We start from the raw sequence: 15,016 nt of genomic DNA on the forward strand, positions 1-15,016 counted from the left end.
CTGGAACCCTGTCTAGTGCGGAAATGATGTCGTTGCAGATTAAGTTATCGTTTAACTTACTGTAAACCCACATCACTGGTTGGCCCTTGAAAGACAAAGACTGACAAACTGTTTGAGAGTCTTTGGACCAGATAATCAGGCAACTGATGAAAGCTGAGCTGCCAGTTGAAGCCTGTCAGTGACTGATGTTGATATTCTCCCTCCTACCAGAAGCAGCCAAACTAAAGCTGTTAAAGGTCCACTACACCACTACAGACATCCGGTTGAACATACTGACTATTGTCGCTGCTGTCGCGGCAGCTTAAGGGAATGAAAACAAGGTGATTTATGAAATGGAAATGAGGTGGGGGTTGAACTAGGATGCTGACTTCTTGTGATGACCTTTGACTTTTCAATTCCCCCGGGAGGTTATGGTACTAAAACAGCTTTTCCTTCCTGAAAAGAGGAAATCAAACGACTAAACTGGCCCTGGGTGTGTATTTTGTCCTGGATTTATTTTATGGTGTCCTCCATGTTGACTTGTTGGTTTGTTAATCATTACCCTCATGACAACCAGTTAACCTCTTGCTCTTTGTTCTTTAAAGCATTCATTTTCATTTCTTTATTCTTTAGTGTGTGGGCAATGGTCTTATTGAATATATATATATATATATATATGTATGTATGTATGTATGTATATATATATATATATATATATATATATATATATATATATATATATATATATATATATATATATATATATATATATATATATATATATATATATATATATATATATATATAGAGAGAGAGAGAGAGAGAGAGAGAGAGAGAGAGAGAGAGAGAGAGAGAGTGCTTGTTTCTGATTTGCTCATGTTTTTAGGTTAAGTTGGGACATCAGTAGCTGACAGTTGTCCCTCTGCCCCCTGTGTAAACAACAAGTGCTGAGATAGTAGATTTCCTCTCTAAAGGGAAAAAGAAAATGAGGTTGGGGACCTGGCGGAGCGAGGGGGGTTTAAGTCTAGGTTTACACTCAACCAAGCCACAAATCTGGGATCAGCTTTCAGCAGTGTACTGGATCCACAAAAGGTGATCCACAAGAAAGAGTTGTAGCTTTAGATCAGTGTCTAAATCGAACCCACTTCCTCTAATTTTGTGCCCTCAGGATTAATCAGCATTGTGCGAGTGGAAACAAGAAAGATGAAAGGAATTGATGAGGGTTATGGGGATGCTGTGACACGTGTGTACAATACACAAATACACACACACACACGCACAGCGTTGGTTTATTGTCACACCTTGGTGGTCACACACTCCCTCTGCGGTTACACTTGGGTGGGAAAACTCCACCTCCCTAACACACTCGCAGCGCCACATAAATACTTTGTTTTTTGTCCCTGAGGGCCTCTGCTGCTATTTCAACCTACCTCAACTATATGTTGGGCAGCTAAGTATGTGTTGTGTATTACATTTTACAAAAGAATGTACACTAATTGCATATTTCTCATAAGTTTTTTTAAAAGCTAAAAACCACTTCCGTGCAGTCACTTGAATGTTTGACTGGTTTGTTGGTTGGTTGTGTATATTCAAATAAGGGTTGTTGAGTGGGTGTTTTCATCGCCCCTGTTGCTCCATGTTCAACGTCGTCTTCAGGTCCTCTCAATTTTGTTGTTTAACCAGTTGCTTCCAGCACCTCAGGCGAATGTCAGCTACAGTAATGCTCTGAGTTGTCGTTAACAGTCTTATGATATATTTAAACATACAGCACGGTGCATTAAGCGGTCTTGAAATGCAATGGTTCCACTGTTTGTCCAGAGAGAAATCACTCTGACCCTCTGTAGGTCTACAGCAGTTGGTCCATTCATTCATTTTATTCACATTGGTATGAGAAATGTCTATTAGATGAAAGACTGAAGCCTACAGCAGCATGTTGAGAGAGACAGGATTAAACGCTGTCTCTCGGTCAGAAAAGGAAGCACCTGATGGTGACAAGGATAACGAGGAAAGTAAACGGCAGGACAAGTGGGAAAAAAAGGTGTGAGGGAGGAAAGAAAGGAGCCAAGGAGGGAGGAGTGGTTGCCATGCCGGCAAACCGATGGAGGGGAGGAGAAAGAGGGAGGGAGGGAAGAAAGGAAGAAGGGACGGGCTGACTCGTATTTCAGCACCGTGGCTACTAGGGTTGGGTGTAACTCTAACCCTGTACTCACAACACGCACAGTCAACTCCTGAAGTCACACTCTTGAGAACTGACCAAGAGCGGAAATCAGGGAATCCTCACCAGCTCGAACTTTATTATCAGCCTGTCTTTGCGTCATGCTGCACGTGTGATCAGCAGGTGTGGACTTCCATTCCCGATTCTTGCTTTATCACCTGTGCTGATCAGCTGATTAGCGAGCCAGACCCAGACAGCTGTCAACACCCACATGGATGTTTTTTTTTTTTTTGTTTGTTTGTTTTTTTCCTGCATTGACTTACTTGGACTCACATGCCTGTTCTTCACCACCACTGATGCAGAAACACCTGGATTGTTAAAATTCTCTGGAAACCCTGAGACACAGCGTCTTTGCCACTGTGCATTTACACACACTCTATAGAGGATCTCTATTTGGACATTGTGGCGGGAGGATTTCACATGCGAGTGTGTTTATGCCAGTGTGTGAGTATGCATGTAACTTCAATAAACTGGGAATAGACCCAGGGACGCTGAAACCTAGCCTGGCTGTGAGACAGTGCACGTCAGCTGGTGTGTGTGAGATAACAACACTCAAGGGCACACATGGTCGTAAACGACAACCGCTGACTTGGTAAGATTGAAAAGTATCTTAATGCAATTTGGAAACCTCTCTCCACCCTGCCGTGCACCACCGAGGAACATTACAACCAACAGTGAGTGTGCACATGCGAGAGAGTGTTTGCAAGTGTGTGCGGCAGAGGGGTGGTGATTTTCCAGATTGCTGGATTGCCTAATTGCCCCTTTGGGTTTGGGAATCACGCCCGGAGTCTTTAAGCACAAAGCAAGAGAAGAAAGGGAAGGAGATGATTTAGTCTGGCTTTTGGCTCACGACCGAGCGATGAATTGAAAGAGAAAGAGGTTGGAAGTTGAGACTGTCCGGGTCACAGTCATGATGTAGAACTGGGCAAGCAAAGTCAAAGAAAACTGGGCTATGGCTGAACTTCCTCCTGGAACTAATTTAATACTTAAAATTTGAAGCATTTTAGCATGTGTGCAGATCTGGATCCTGTGTTAAGAAATGTTTGGTATCTCATGATTTGGACTTAGAGTGAACATCTACCATCAGTCTAAGGATCTACATCTGGGGATTAATTTTTTTTTCAGATTAAAACTTGGTTTTAAAGACATTTTGATCCTACGTTCTCCCATCTTGGATTCGCTCATATCTGAGTGAGGATGAGAGGGGACAGGAGGTCCGCGTCCTTTCGAAAGGAGAAACCAGCGGGCCTGTCCCGGGCTCTCAGCTGGCTCAGCGTGTCCACGCTCTCCCACCAGAGCAGACGCATCTTCCACAGCCAGAACGAGCTCCATGCCGTCCACAATCGCCAAGCGTACTCGCACTCGCACACTCACCTTCACGCTGCGGACAGAGACGAGGATGATGATGATGACAACTGGGTGTACCAGCCTCAACATAAAATAGGTGAGAGTGGAAAGAGGGAAGAAAGGAAAGGAATGACTTTATAAGCTATGTCGCTGCTTATTGGTTGTGTTTGTTAGATACTTAGTTACTGTAGATGCAGACCCACCAAGCCACATGTTATGTTGTGCTTGGCTGCATCACAACTTCACACAATGCTCTGAGCTCATTTGAATGGATTTTTGTTCTCGCTCTCAACCAGGAAGCCAGGAAATGACTTGTTTACTTGCACAAGTAAAGCAAGAAGTGGGTCACTGTCTTTTTATGGCCCCTTGTTCTCCATCTCTATGTTCCTGACACTTCCTGCTTGACACAGGGAGCGGATGGGAAGTGTGCACAGTCAGTGGGACTGTTAGCAGGTCAAAGGGCACTTTGTGTCTGCAATAGGTAAACAATGATGCGTCAGTCCGGAAGCAGCTGATGTCACGGGCACGGGTGATGTCACAGGCTGGTGGCGATGTGAGTGCGAGGTTTGGTGCCAGGGATAGGGCGTATTTGTGTATGTGTGTATATGTGTGTATTTAGAGGCTTGGGAAGCGCCTCACTCAGACCTAGTGATGATGCTGTAGGACAATAATTTTCAGGAATTACTTACTGGCATTTCCAGTTGATATTTGGATACCATCCCGCTGAGGTAAGAATGCTATCAATACTTCTCTTAGTACCTCAGGGGTATTGTGTTTCTAGTTTAGGCTCATTACTTATTGATCAGTTCATTATGTTGTATGTGTGTGTATTCGGGCAGCAGTGTCAATAAGACTTTGGTGACAATGGTTAGGCTACAGTTACAAACTGTAGCCTAACCTTAACCCGAGAATGGAAAAAGACACAGATACTCTGACCCACACTGCCGCCATCTCTCCACTGGATTCAGATCAGCAAGGACAGCTCAGGCTACTTTGACATCCAAATCATCATGCACACTAATTATTCCTATTAGAACTACTCTCAGTATTCAGATGATGTCATCCAACATAATGTAGCTGATTGGTGCACATGCATGTTTACGTGTTCATAAGCACATTTATGTAGCATTATAGTCTGAGACTGTCCAAACATGACGCTGTAATGGTCAGGTTAGTTCCCTCTCTGACACAAAACCAGCACTAGTGTCTTTTGCTTTTAGGCTGAACTGTCTCAGACTCTTGTAGCAAGGATAACAAGGATCTGACTCACTCTAAAGCTGCCAGTATGCTTCATTTGAACTGCTTGTCAAATAGCTTTGTACACCTCCACCTGGTTGGATAACACATAGTTTGAACCACTTCTTTTCAGGTATAACCTGCCCCACCTAACTGCAGACTGTTTGACTTACTGTAGCCCAATGAGCTAGAGAAGGATTTTCATGGGGTAAAACAAGTCCTTAGTTTTAGCATATACAACATCTATGGTCTTAGTTTATTGTGAGTTTTATTTAAAACATATATATATATTTATACATATATATTTTTAATGCATCTACATGTAGCCTAAGAAATTAAAAACGTGGAGTAATCTAAGCATTAGTTGCCATTTTGGCATTTTGTGAGTTGCCTCACAGTAATGTGGAGCTCGTTTATTGCATGTCTCAATCCTTCATAGTCACTCTATCACCTCTGAACCTGCCCCTTCCTAAAACAGCTCAGAGCGCCACATGGCTGGAATGGTTTGAAGTCCTGACATTTTTTCTCAAAGTCAAAGGGTAGAAGCTGCAGCCGAGCAAAGATAAAACAGTCACCATTTTGGAACATCATCAGTAAACCCCCAGGCTTTAGATGGTCACCTCATTACATCTACGAGTGTCTTTTCATCCCAGCTGTCACTTGTGCTATATTAAAAGAGTCAGAATTGAGTAATTAAACTCAGTGGATGAATTACTGGTGAAATTACTGTTAACAGTGCAACAAAAGGTTTGATACATTTAGTTAAGGTATAAACCAAGCCTCAGTATTTTAAATGTCCATCTCTAAAATATTTACTGACTACTGACACGCACTATACTCCGTGTTATCAATGTCATCATCATACCTTAGCTCAGGAAAGCTCGACTGCTTAACATGACTTTTTGACAGAACCTTATTTAGAGTCCGTCATTGGTGATCATTTATTAGTCTGATTTAGTCAGGTTTGATTGGTTAGTTGATTTGTTGGTTATTTGGTAGGTAGAGTCAGGAAGCAGATCCAAATTAGTCAATTCCCATTTATGATAATTGTTCATTTACTTGTAAAACCTCCAAGGAATGAAGGGGGGGGTGTTTATTGATCAGTTGATATTAGCTAACAACAAAGCATGGAGATGGAGAGACTGCACTAGAGCATGAAGAAATGACTTTTTACAGCCTGAAGAAAGTGCCTCTGTGTTAAGTTGAGCTGTTTTTGCCTCTGCTTTTTGCTGGCTCACTACCCCCCTCTTTTTTTCTTTCTCTCTCGCTCTCGCTCTCCCTCTCTCCATCCATTATACACACAGTCTATATCTTTTTATAGATAATTCTAGGTCAGAGACAGTGTCATAGACAGGTCAATATAAAACTATTCCATCCAGAGCACACACATGCACAAGCATATACAATACTGTTTGAATACATACCACACAGAGGAAACGTCTCATAAGAATACCTCTCCCGATGAACCTGAAGTATTTATAACATCTGGATTGCTTCCACACGCCTGCCAGGACCCATTACAAGACACATGGGCAGCCGCGCACCGTGCCTGTGTGTAAATATAGCCCTAAAATGAGCGCCTGTGGCTCCAAAACCTGCAATTTTGACGCAGCCTCCAGCTTGACTGGTTGGGTGTTTGCCCGGGTTGCCAAGGTAACGGGTGTGCAAGTGAGTGTTTCCTGGTGTGGTTCACTTTGACCTTCCTATTGGGACAACTCTGAACCAATCATGTGTAAGCGATTGCTTCAGTAGCCGTCTGGTACACAAGCTGCTATTTGCTGTCCTGGTGAAATTGACTTGAGGTTGACAAACAATAGTCCGTCGTGACTGGGAGTAAAATCTACTGATTGTTTCCTCGATTTATAGATAAACAATGTGCTCAAATTGTTAATCTATAATATCATGGAATTGTGAGAAATGTCCATTATATGCTCCTAAAGCCCAAAGGTGACAATTCAAAACCCAAATATATCTACAGTCATGTAAAACAAAGAAAAGCAGTAAATCCTCACAACTAAGCAGCTGGAACTGGGTAATGTTCGGCTTTGTTGCTTGAAGAATAACTTTACAATGAATCAGTTATCAAAATGTTGCAGTTGGTTTTAGCTTTTAAAAATAACTAAATAAATTAATAAACAAAACAACATAAAAGTCTCTCTTGCTTTCACACTAATAGGGAATAATACAAGTGCCAGCAGACACCATTAAACTCCAACTCTTGCTGTCTCAGCAGCTGCAAACAGTATGTGCTGTACTGTATAGTGTGTTAGTATGTGTGAAAATACTTCACTGTTTTATACTAACAGGAAATGATGCACTGCTACTTCAGAACGCCGCCGCTAAGACAAAGCAAAGTGTGTTTCAAAAGGTTGTTTTTGGTTTTTATTTGTTTGTCTGTTTGTTTTACCAGATCTTTGTGGAACTGTATCGCCACCATTTCAGAATTTATTTTTACCTTTTGCAGCTGCGAGTAGCGCCTCAATTTCCTTTGTGGGTTGAGCTGTTGGACGACAGCGTGCCACAAGTGGGACACAAGTTTTGGAACGCCAGTGTCAATTAATCTTCACAAAGAGACAGCAAATGGTTTTTCCAAAGATGTGATGCTTATTTTCTGTTTTATGAGATGTTCCTGGGACTTTCCCACCATCACCCACAACTTGTTTTACTTATTCCTGCTGTGAGCAGCTCCTCAGTATGTGTAATGCATTATTATTTGAGTAGAGTTTAATATCCATACTTGCATCTCTGTATACCTACTACATACTCAGAAACCTGCTTAGATTCAGTCCATATTGTGGATTTGTGACTTTTTTCTTTGCTGGTAACCAGAGTGAAACAGCTCTGATCAAAAGGCCAGAAGCCTGTAGTGGCGACGGTTAAGTAATGGTGAAAAAGAGGTGATTGTGTTATCTCTGCTGTTTTATCTCAGCCTCTAACATCAAGAATTTGAACTCACACCTTCTCTGTGTCTCTTCCTCTCCCTCACTTTCTCTCTCTCTGACACATGTACACACAGACACCTGATCAGTCTCCTCAATCAACTGTATTGATCTGCCCTAAGTGGCTGTGTGTGTCTGAATCAATCAGTAAGCGGACACGATGGCTGCTCTGGAAGGCCATGTCAAGAAAAAGATCCAACATTCGGGCCCCCGGGCAGACTGCTAAGGGCCTCTCAGCCTGTCTTTACTTTGAGACCAGAGGGAATGAATCTGAATCCCTGTCCGGGATTGTATGGCAGCTGGGAAACTGGGCTTCACATGATTACTGTACCGCTTCTTACATGCAGTTCATGTGCTGTGCACAGCAAGTCACTAAGCGAAATGAACTCAGTGACTCAGATTCTGATTCATTTAGATTTTTGTTGCTGGCAAGAATGAGTGCCCTATGTTAACATGCAAGTTAGGAGATTGATGGATTTAGTAAAATTTTGTGTTTTTTTTTTTTTTTGGTATCTACAGTGTTTCTGTGGAAGTCCTTTTTTATGATTTTCATTCACACATTTAGGGCAACGGCATATTGACCTAAATATTATATATATATATATATATATATATAAATAATGTGGCAGTCACAACCAGAATTGGGTCTCACATTATAAAAAACATTTAAAAACCTATTTGTCTGTGTGAGATGCTTAGTGAAATTTGAGAGGATTCAGAGGAGACTGGACTCTTGCGTAACAGCCTTTTTTGGGTTGTTTTTTTTTTTTTTGGACATATTTCCACACACACAGAAACACACTCATCATCATTGTGTAGTCCATGTGTAAATCCAGATTAGCAGATGATAATTCGCTGTAGGGGGAAGATGTGATGTATAAACCGGCAAGGCCTCATTAAAAGACAGACATGAAAATCTGGTGATGTGGCCCACAGCCCAGGCACACACAGTCCTACTGTACAAAGAAATATATGCTTACAGATAACATACATGCACACTTCATCTTAAAGGAAACACATATTAATTTTTCTATTTTTATGGTTTTAAACTGTTTCTGATCACCTCTCTCTTTCTCTCTCTCCTATGTGCTGACAATGACACTGTTATCTTCAGGTAAGTCACATCTTTTTAATTTATGACCTACATACTTTATAATGCGTCTCTTAGTTGATCCCAGATCAGATCTGCTGCATGCTGAAAATCCCCATAAAGCCTGCACATCGCAGTTCAGTTTTAGCCTGAATTAAATCGCATGACCTCTTATTTCCCCATAAAAACCTAATCTCCAACTTGCAGCACCCACCTCTGTATTATATTGTATGTACCCTATTACCTTTGTATTATGGGATATAATCCATGAATGCACCGACTGCATGGTGAAAAGGGGAGGTAGAGGAAAAGCAAGTGATTATCTATGAGAACAGGATTTCAGGTTGTAAGGGGATAGAGGTCCCGGGCTTATGTTGATAGGATGCGCTGATGTTGTCCCAAAACAAACCACAGTGTAATTCGGAGGTGAGATCTTGTAATCTGGCTCAGCATGTATACAGGCACTATGCTGATGTCATGTGAACGGAAATAATCTTTTTCAGTCGTTTCAATCATGTTTTTCCTCTCATATGCTGTGTGTTCTGAGATTTTCTATTTATTACTGCCGATTACTGACAAATCTGTTTTAAATAAGAGGCCCGATGGAGTCACATTTTTCCCATTCCACGTTCCTTGTCGTTGCATGTCTCACTGTTCGTGTTACAGAAGCATTATGTTCGCTACAGCAAGCTTAGTCCTTATCTGTGTGTGTTATTTCGTTTTATCTTGCACTGACGCAGAGCTCACTGCACACAGTAACAACATGTCACATGTTGTCCTGCGCTGAATATGATAGAAGATGTACAGCACAATGACTGACTGACGTTTCAGATAAGATGTTGTCTTCGCGTCTAATATGCAGCGCTGGTCACGATTCAGCCCAATGATAGTGTTTTATCTGTGGACAAAGACTGTATTTTGGAGAATGACAACAGCGGTCAGCTGGAATTCCTCTGAATACAGTCTTTATATGCTACAGTCAGAGGCTGCCATTTAACCAGACGAGTGCTGCCACGTCCTACTTTGCTGAGGTGACATCAGACATCACAGTTTGGACAAAAGGAAGGGGAATTGAATACCACAATATAGACAGTTTCAACCAAGATACTGCATAAACATGACAAACATTATAGCACTAAAATATAATCATTATAAGGTGGTTCCCAACCTTTTTGGCTTCTGAACCCTTAAAACAAAGCTGTGTCTACTTGCAACCCCAGCAGCTGTGTGATTTTTGGTTCCCTTTTTGATTTAGATACATTTTAGATGTGAAATCATCCAGTATCTCACAAGAAAATAAGAAAAGATTATAGACAAGGCAGAAAATATGTGAAATTGTAAAGTACATTGTTCCTTTCACATCTCGTGACCCTTCTGGTTTATATTTTGACCCCTTGGAGGGGCTCTCACCTCCAGGTTAGGAATTAAAGGTCTTCACAGTCCTAAAATGTTGAAAATCCTACACAGGCTTTACATGTATAAATTCATTTTTTAGAATGAGAGACCTGAAAATATTTTCTTCCACAATGATTATGAAATACTGCCTGGATTCATTTGAAAGTAAGTAAAAGTGTCTTTGTTACTTAGCTGTTTACTGTAACCTAAGAAGATGATAGTCATACTCACCAAGTTCAGTGGCTTGCACTGACCTCATAAGATCATATATCATAATTTACACTACCACTAGTCTTAATTTGATTGGTTTAGAACAGGGAAGGAAATCCACTTCTCTGTTTTACCACCTCAGCTTTGCGAGAGCTGTAATTACACAGACCTCAAAATGGTTCCTTGGTGCCAAGGGATTTATGAAGAAGGTTCAAGTTAAAGCCATTTTGAGTGAAGCCACAGCCAATTAAGGTGAAGATTTGATGAAGTCAGACTTTATTGTCTGGTTTTGTGGATTTATTCAGGGATTTGTGTCTTTCTAATTGCTGATTATTTCCAGGGTTGTATTTTTGTGGCGTTCTCATTTTATTCACTCACTCTTGCAGAGGGGCTCCACATCACTCACACAGTCACACGTAGACACACGCATTCACGCATGCACACACACACACACACACACACACACACACACACACACACACACACACACACACACACGCTCTCTCTCACACCAATCAGCCTGTAATTGGTGACATCTGGTCGAGGCAGACATCTCATTGCCTGGAAGCCATATTGGGGGGTGGGATTAACATGTCCATAACACACGTGTATACATAAATACTCATACTGTACATGCACACACAAATACACTCAATTCACTCCTGATTAGTACTTGTTTTACAAATGTTTTTTTTTTTTACAAACATTTGGTATCCACCAATTGTCATCACAGCTCCCATTAACAGGCACTTATGCTACAGTGCTAGTTGTGTATTGATTTGCCTTTGGAGATTGTTTTGATTAGTGTGTTTACTTCCTGCCCTTTCCCTGTAAACCTTATATCACAAAATGCTGGATTGCTACAAAACTGCAACAACAACATCATTTTCTAATCACTCTGTAGCTTTTGTGTGATTTATTTTTTCACTGCTTCACTCACCAATGACAGTTTTTTTGTCATAGTAATATTGTAAGGACACTGAAGCCCAGACCTGTGCCGTCTAGTGTATAACTATAACTGCTAATGTTGTACTCTTTGAGGTTGTGCTACATGTGAGCAGCAGCGACACTGATATTTTAACTTGATAGTGTTTCCATCGTCTATGAGTCCCATCCGTGTGACTCCTCTGGTCATTCAGGGTGGCCAGTGTGGAGGGTTTGTAGCTTGTAGCTCTTTCTGATGACAAACAGTTGAATTGTGGGGATTAAAGCGATTATATTTGATCAGCGCACAATGGATCGGCCTCAAGCCGGGGCCCCCTGCCTCACTCTGAACTGCTGACTGCCCAGATTCTCTACAATCACAAACCTCGACAAGGCTCGCGCTCCTCTGTGTGTTTGTGTAATTTTGTTTTTATTTTTGCCTGCTCTAATAAGCACATAGCCTACTTCTTATTTAAACTAATTTATATACTAAATATATATTAATATATATGAATGTGTGTGTACTTTTGTATCCGCATTAAGGAGACCAATCAAGGGGCTTGTGGATGACAGCAGCTTTAAGAGTTTTAGTTTGATGCTGGGCTTCTGGCTCTCTACCTCTTAACATGGATGGGGCGGAGATATGGAGGGGTGGGGGGGTGTTAGTGTGTTAAAGAGATATTCAGAGATGCAGGGAGAGAGAGAGTGAGGGGAAACAGAGTGGGGGGGTCACAAAGCAGTTTCCTGCGGTGTTGAAGTTGGCTATCTGCCACTCAGAGCATGTGCATGTGTGGATGTGTGCGCAAGGAGAGACGATGAGGGAGGGAGATGGCAAGAGAGGCAACGGGAGAGAGGAGTGTATGTGTCATGATCTGTGCGTCCGTGTGCGAACGCTTTGACCGAGCGGTGTAGGGGAAGAAGGAGAGGGGGAGAGGAAAGGAGGGCAAGAAAGAGGAAAATCGGGAAACAGTGAGAAGAAAGAAAGAAGAAAGAAACCAGTGTTTGTTTCTTCTGGCTAAATGGGGAAATAAGGGAAAAGCAATGTTCTGTCTGAAAGGTAAGTTTGTGTGTGTGTGTGTGTGTGCGTGTGTGTGTGTGCGCGCGCGTGTGTGTGTATTGGTGTGAGACTTTTCCCCCAGACTTTCTGAGACAAAGAAAAGTTGAACTCCATCTCTGTCCTCTGTGTGGAAAGTAATCTCTGTCACAGCGGCTTCCTCTGCTCAGTATCCGTCCTCATGTGTTTTTCTTTAGTGGAGGAAACCCTCCTTCTTTTACTCTTTAATCATTTTTTCCTTTGTTCTTTCTTTCTGTCTCTGACTCATTTAGGTTCACTGACTTTAATCCTACCTCTCCCTTTTTTCTCTATGTGCTTTTTGATCACTGCTCTTCCCAGTTTGTTCTTTGACTCTGGGGGGAAACATAAAGAGGTACTAGTATTGAAACCTTCAAATGCAACTCGCTATAGGGGCTTTGAATTTCCTTTATCAAACTTGCAAGTGTAATTTTAGCGGAGTGATGTGTGTATTTGATGTGTGTCTGAGTGTGTGTTGTCCACAGTAACAGCTGGCGGAGCAGCAGTTGCTGGGCTGCTGTCCTGCAGAGTGGGGCCATGTGTTGGCTATTACTCGACTGACCAGTTAAAGTGCGATATGGGGAAAACTGGTTTCTCTTTTACTGGCAGCCGCCTTTTACATTTTTGTCTGGTCTTAGACACTTTGGTCAGTGCTGTGCTGTATTATAGTGCATGCTTCTGACTCAAGCTCTTCTTTCCCTCTTTGTTTTATACACACACACAAACACACACCAACTTCACCATCAGCATAAAACCAGAAAAACCTGCAACATTGGTGATGACATCAGGGGTTTTGCTTCCATCACTTTTTTGTGCGTGCTGATGGACTGATAAAAAAAAAAAAGAAAAGAAACATCATCACACTTGTAATCTACAGCGTTTCTTGTGCAGATTTTGAATATTATTAAATATATAGATAAATAAAATGGTAACAGTCATATGTCGGAAAGTAATTCCTCGAAGTTTACATTTAATTACTTGTGGATCAGGTTTCATTCTATATGTTGGTGTATTAGTTGTTTTGATGTTGTAACTTGGGCTAGTTTGCTGTTACATGTTGTTATATTGAGCACAAAACAAACTCTTCAAATCCAGGAAATAACCTAAGATTTGGAAAATCTGTGGATTTCTAAGTTGAAAAATATGTGAGAACTCCAGGCCCACAACTGCAGTGAACTGAAGAAAAAAAGTGGTGCTTGGCTGTGACTCGCTAAATGGTTGAAACTGCTCTTATCTCAGAAATGAGGGAATCGTTCTTATTGTGAAACCACAGCATTTTCTCTTTCTGTAGCCTGTAGATTTATGGATTCAAGAAATGAGGTAATATAAACTGAACACTGCAGCTATTTGTGGCAATGTCCCAGTTCATCAGCTGTATGCAGTAATTTATGTTGTCAGTTACACAGTTTCCACACTGTGCGACTCTGGACCGACTTGAATGTGGAGAGAAACAGATGTGGCAATTGTGTTGGAGAGGAGATTCAGTTTTTTTAGATTAAGTAATTGAGTCTTTTTAAACAAGATTCTCAGGTCTAACATTTAATGTTCGACTTTCTGCGCTTAATCTTCACCAACCAACCAACTGTATGGAGGACAGTCTTTTTTTCATTAATACTTGATTTAAACACTGTAAAATCTTTCAAAGTTGCCAGACTTACAGACAGTACAGTTTCCCACATTGCATTTATAAGACAAAAGGACAGGTTTGGGTTTAAAGCTTCAAAAGACTTGACAAACTGACCCAAATACTGTGCATTACATTTAACACTGTGATCCGACCATTAGATTACTCCACATTGGCTGCCAGTAACAGAATGTCTGCTTATGTTATGATTTAAACAAGCCCCCTCAGTTGCGGTTGCCAATTCTGAGGCAGATGTGACACATTTTCAGTCCGTGTTCCTTCACATCCAGCTGTGGCCAGAGTGGAATCTCATCTGTTTTGACCACACACTTACTCAGCCCCCCCCCCCCCCCCCCTCCCTTACCCAGAGAAAAGCCTTGCATTTTAGTGTAAGCCCTTTTACGAGCCAGCCAGACCACTTGGTGTGGCTTTTGGTACGTTACATAAGTTATTTCTGCACTTGAGCTCCACTCCCTCCCAAAGAGTAGACACAAGGAGGGAATGAGTAGGGATTAGTTGGAGCAATTTTGGGAAATTGGAGGTTCCCTGTGGTGTGATCGGTATAGAAATGCAACATTTCTGTCCGTGTCAAGTGAATGTAAGCCCTGTCAAGCACAAACACTGCTGAGAATTCATTCGACCTCCTTGTTGTAAGGTTGGTTAAGGGCGGCTCGGGCCATGTCCAATCTGTAAAAACATGTCTTTGGCGGAGTGGAACTTGGTCCAATGTTCTCTGATTTGTTTTCAGCCCCTCTGATTGTAGTTCACTCAGATGTGTGAGCATTATAGTGGCTTCAGATGTTTTGGATGTGGGCAGCAGTTGAGGGAGAAGTGCAGATGTGTTGATCCAGCCAGATGCTCCAATGAAAAAGTGTGTACTTGGATCATCCAGTTTGAATAGGTTTGGTCTAATTCAGTCGTAATGGGAAGTATTCTACAGCATATTCAGCGACTTTTTTCATATGTTTGTAATGGATGAATTATG

At 41.6% G+C, this 15,016-nt stretch overlaps 1 protein-coding gene across 7 annotated transcripts in view; it reads left to right on the forward strand.

Moving 5' to 3' along the window:
- Positions 1 to 15,016, forward strand: part of nhsl1b (NHS-like 1b) — a 102,930-nt gene that overhangs the window by 38,432 nt on the left and 49,482 nt on the right. Inside the window, exon 1 of one of the 7 annotated variants that reach the window (XM_071479252.1) lies at positions 2,171 to 3,638. The exons of 4 other annotated variants lie outside the window; for them this stretch is intronic. In XM_071479252.1, the coding sequence (XP_071335353.1) occupies positions 3,392 to 3,638 (247 nt within the window). In that variant the 5' untranslated portion in view covers positions 2,171 to 3,391. Of the gene's footprint in view, positions 1 to 2,170; positions 3,639 to 12,134; positions 12,393 to 15,016 lie in introns of those variants that run through there. 2 more of the 7 variants (XM_071479242.1, XM_071479250.1) reach the window with 2 other exon arrangements.

This window comes from Trachinotus anak, unplaced genomic scaffold, assembly GCF_046630095.1.
Source record: "Trachinotus anak isolate AG129_WGS33_773 ecotype Australia unplaced genomic scaffold, CSIRO_AGI_Tana_v1 ptg000005l, whole genome shotgun sequence".
NCBI lineage: Eukaryota > Metazoa > Chordata > Actinopteri > Carangiformes > Carangidae > Trachinotus > Trachinotus anak.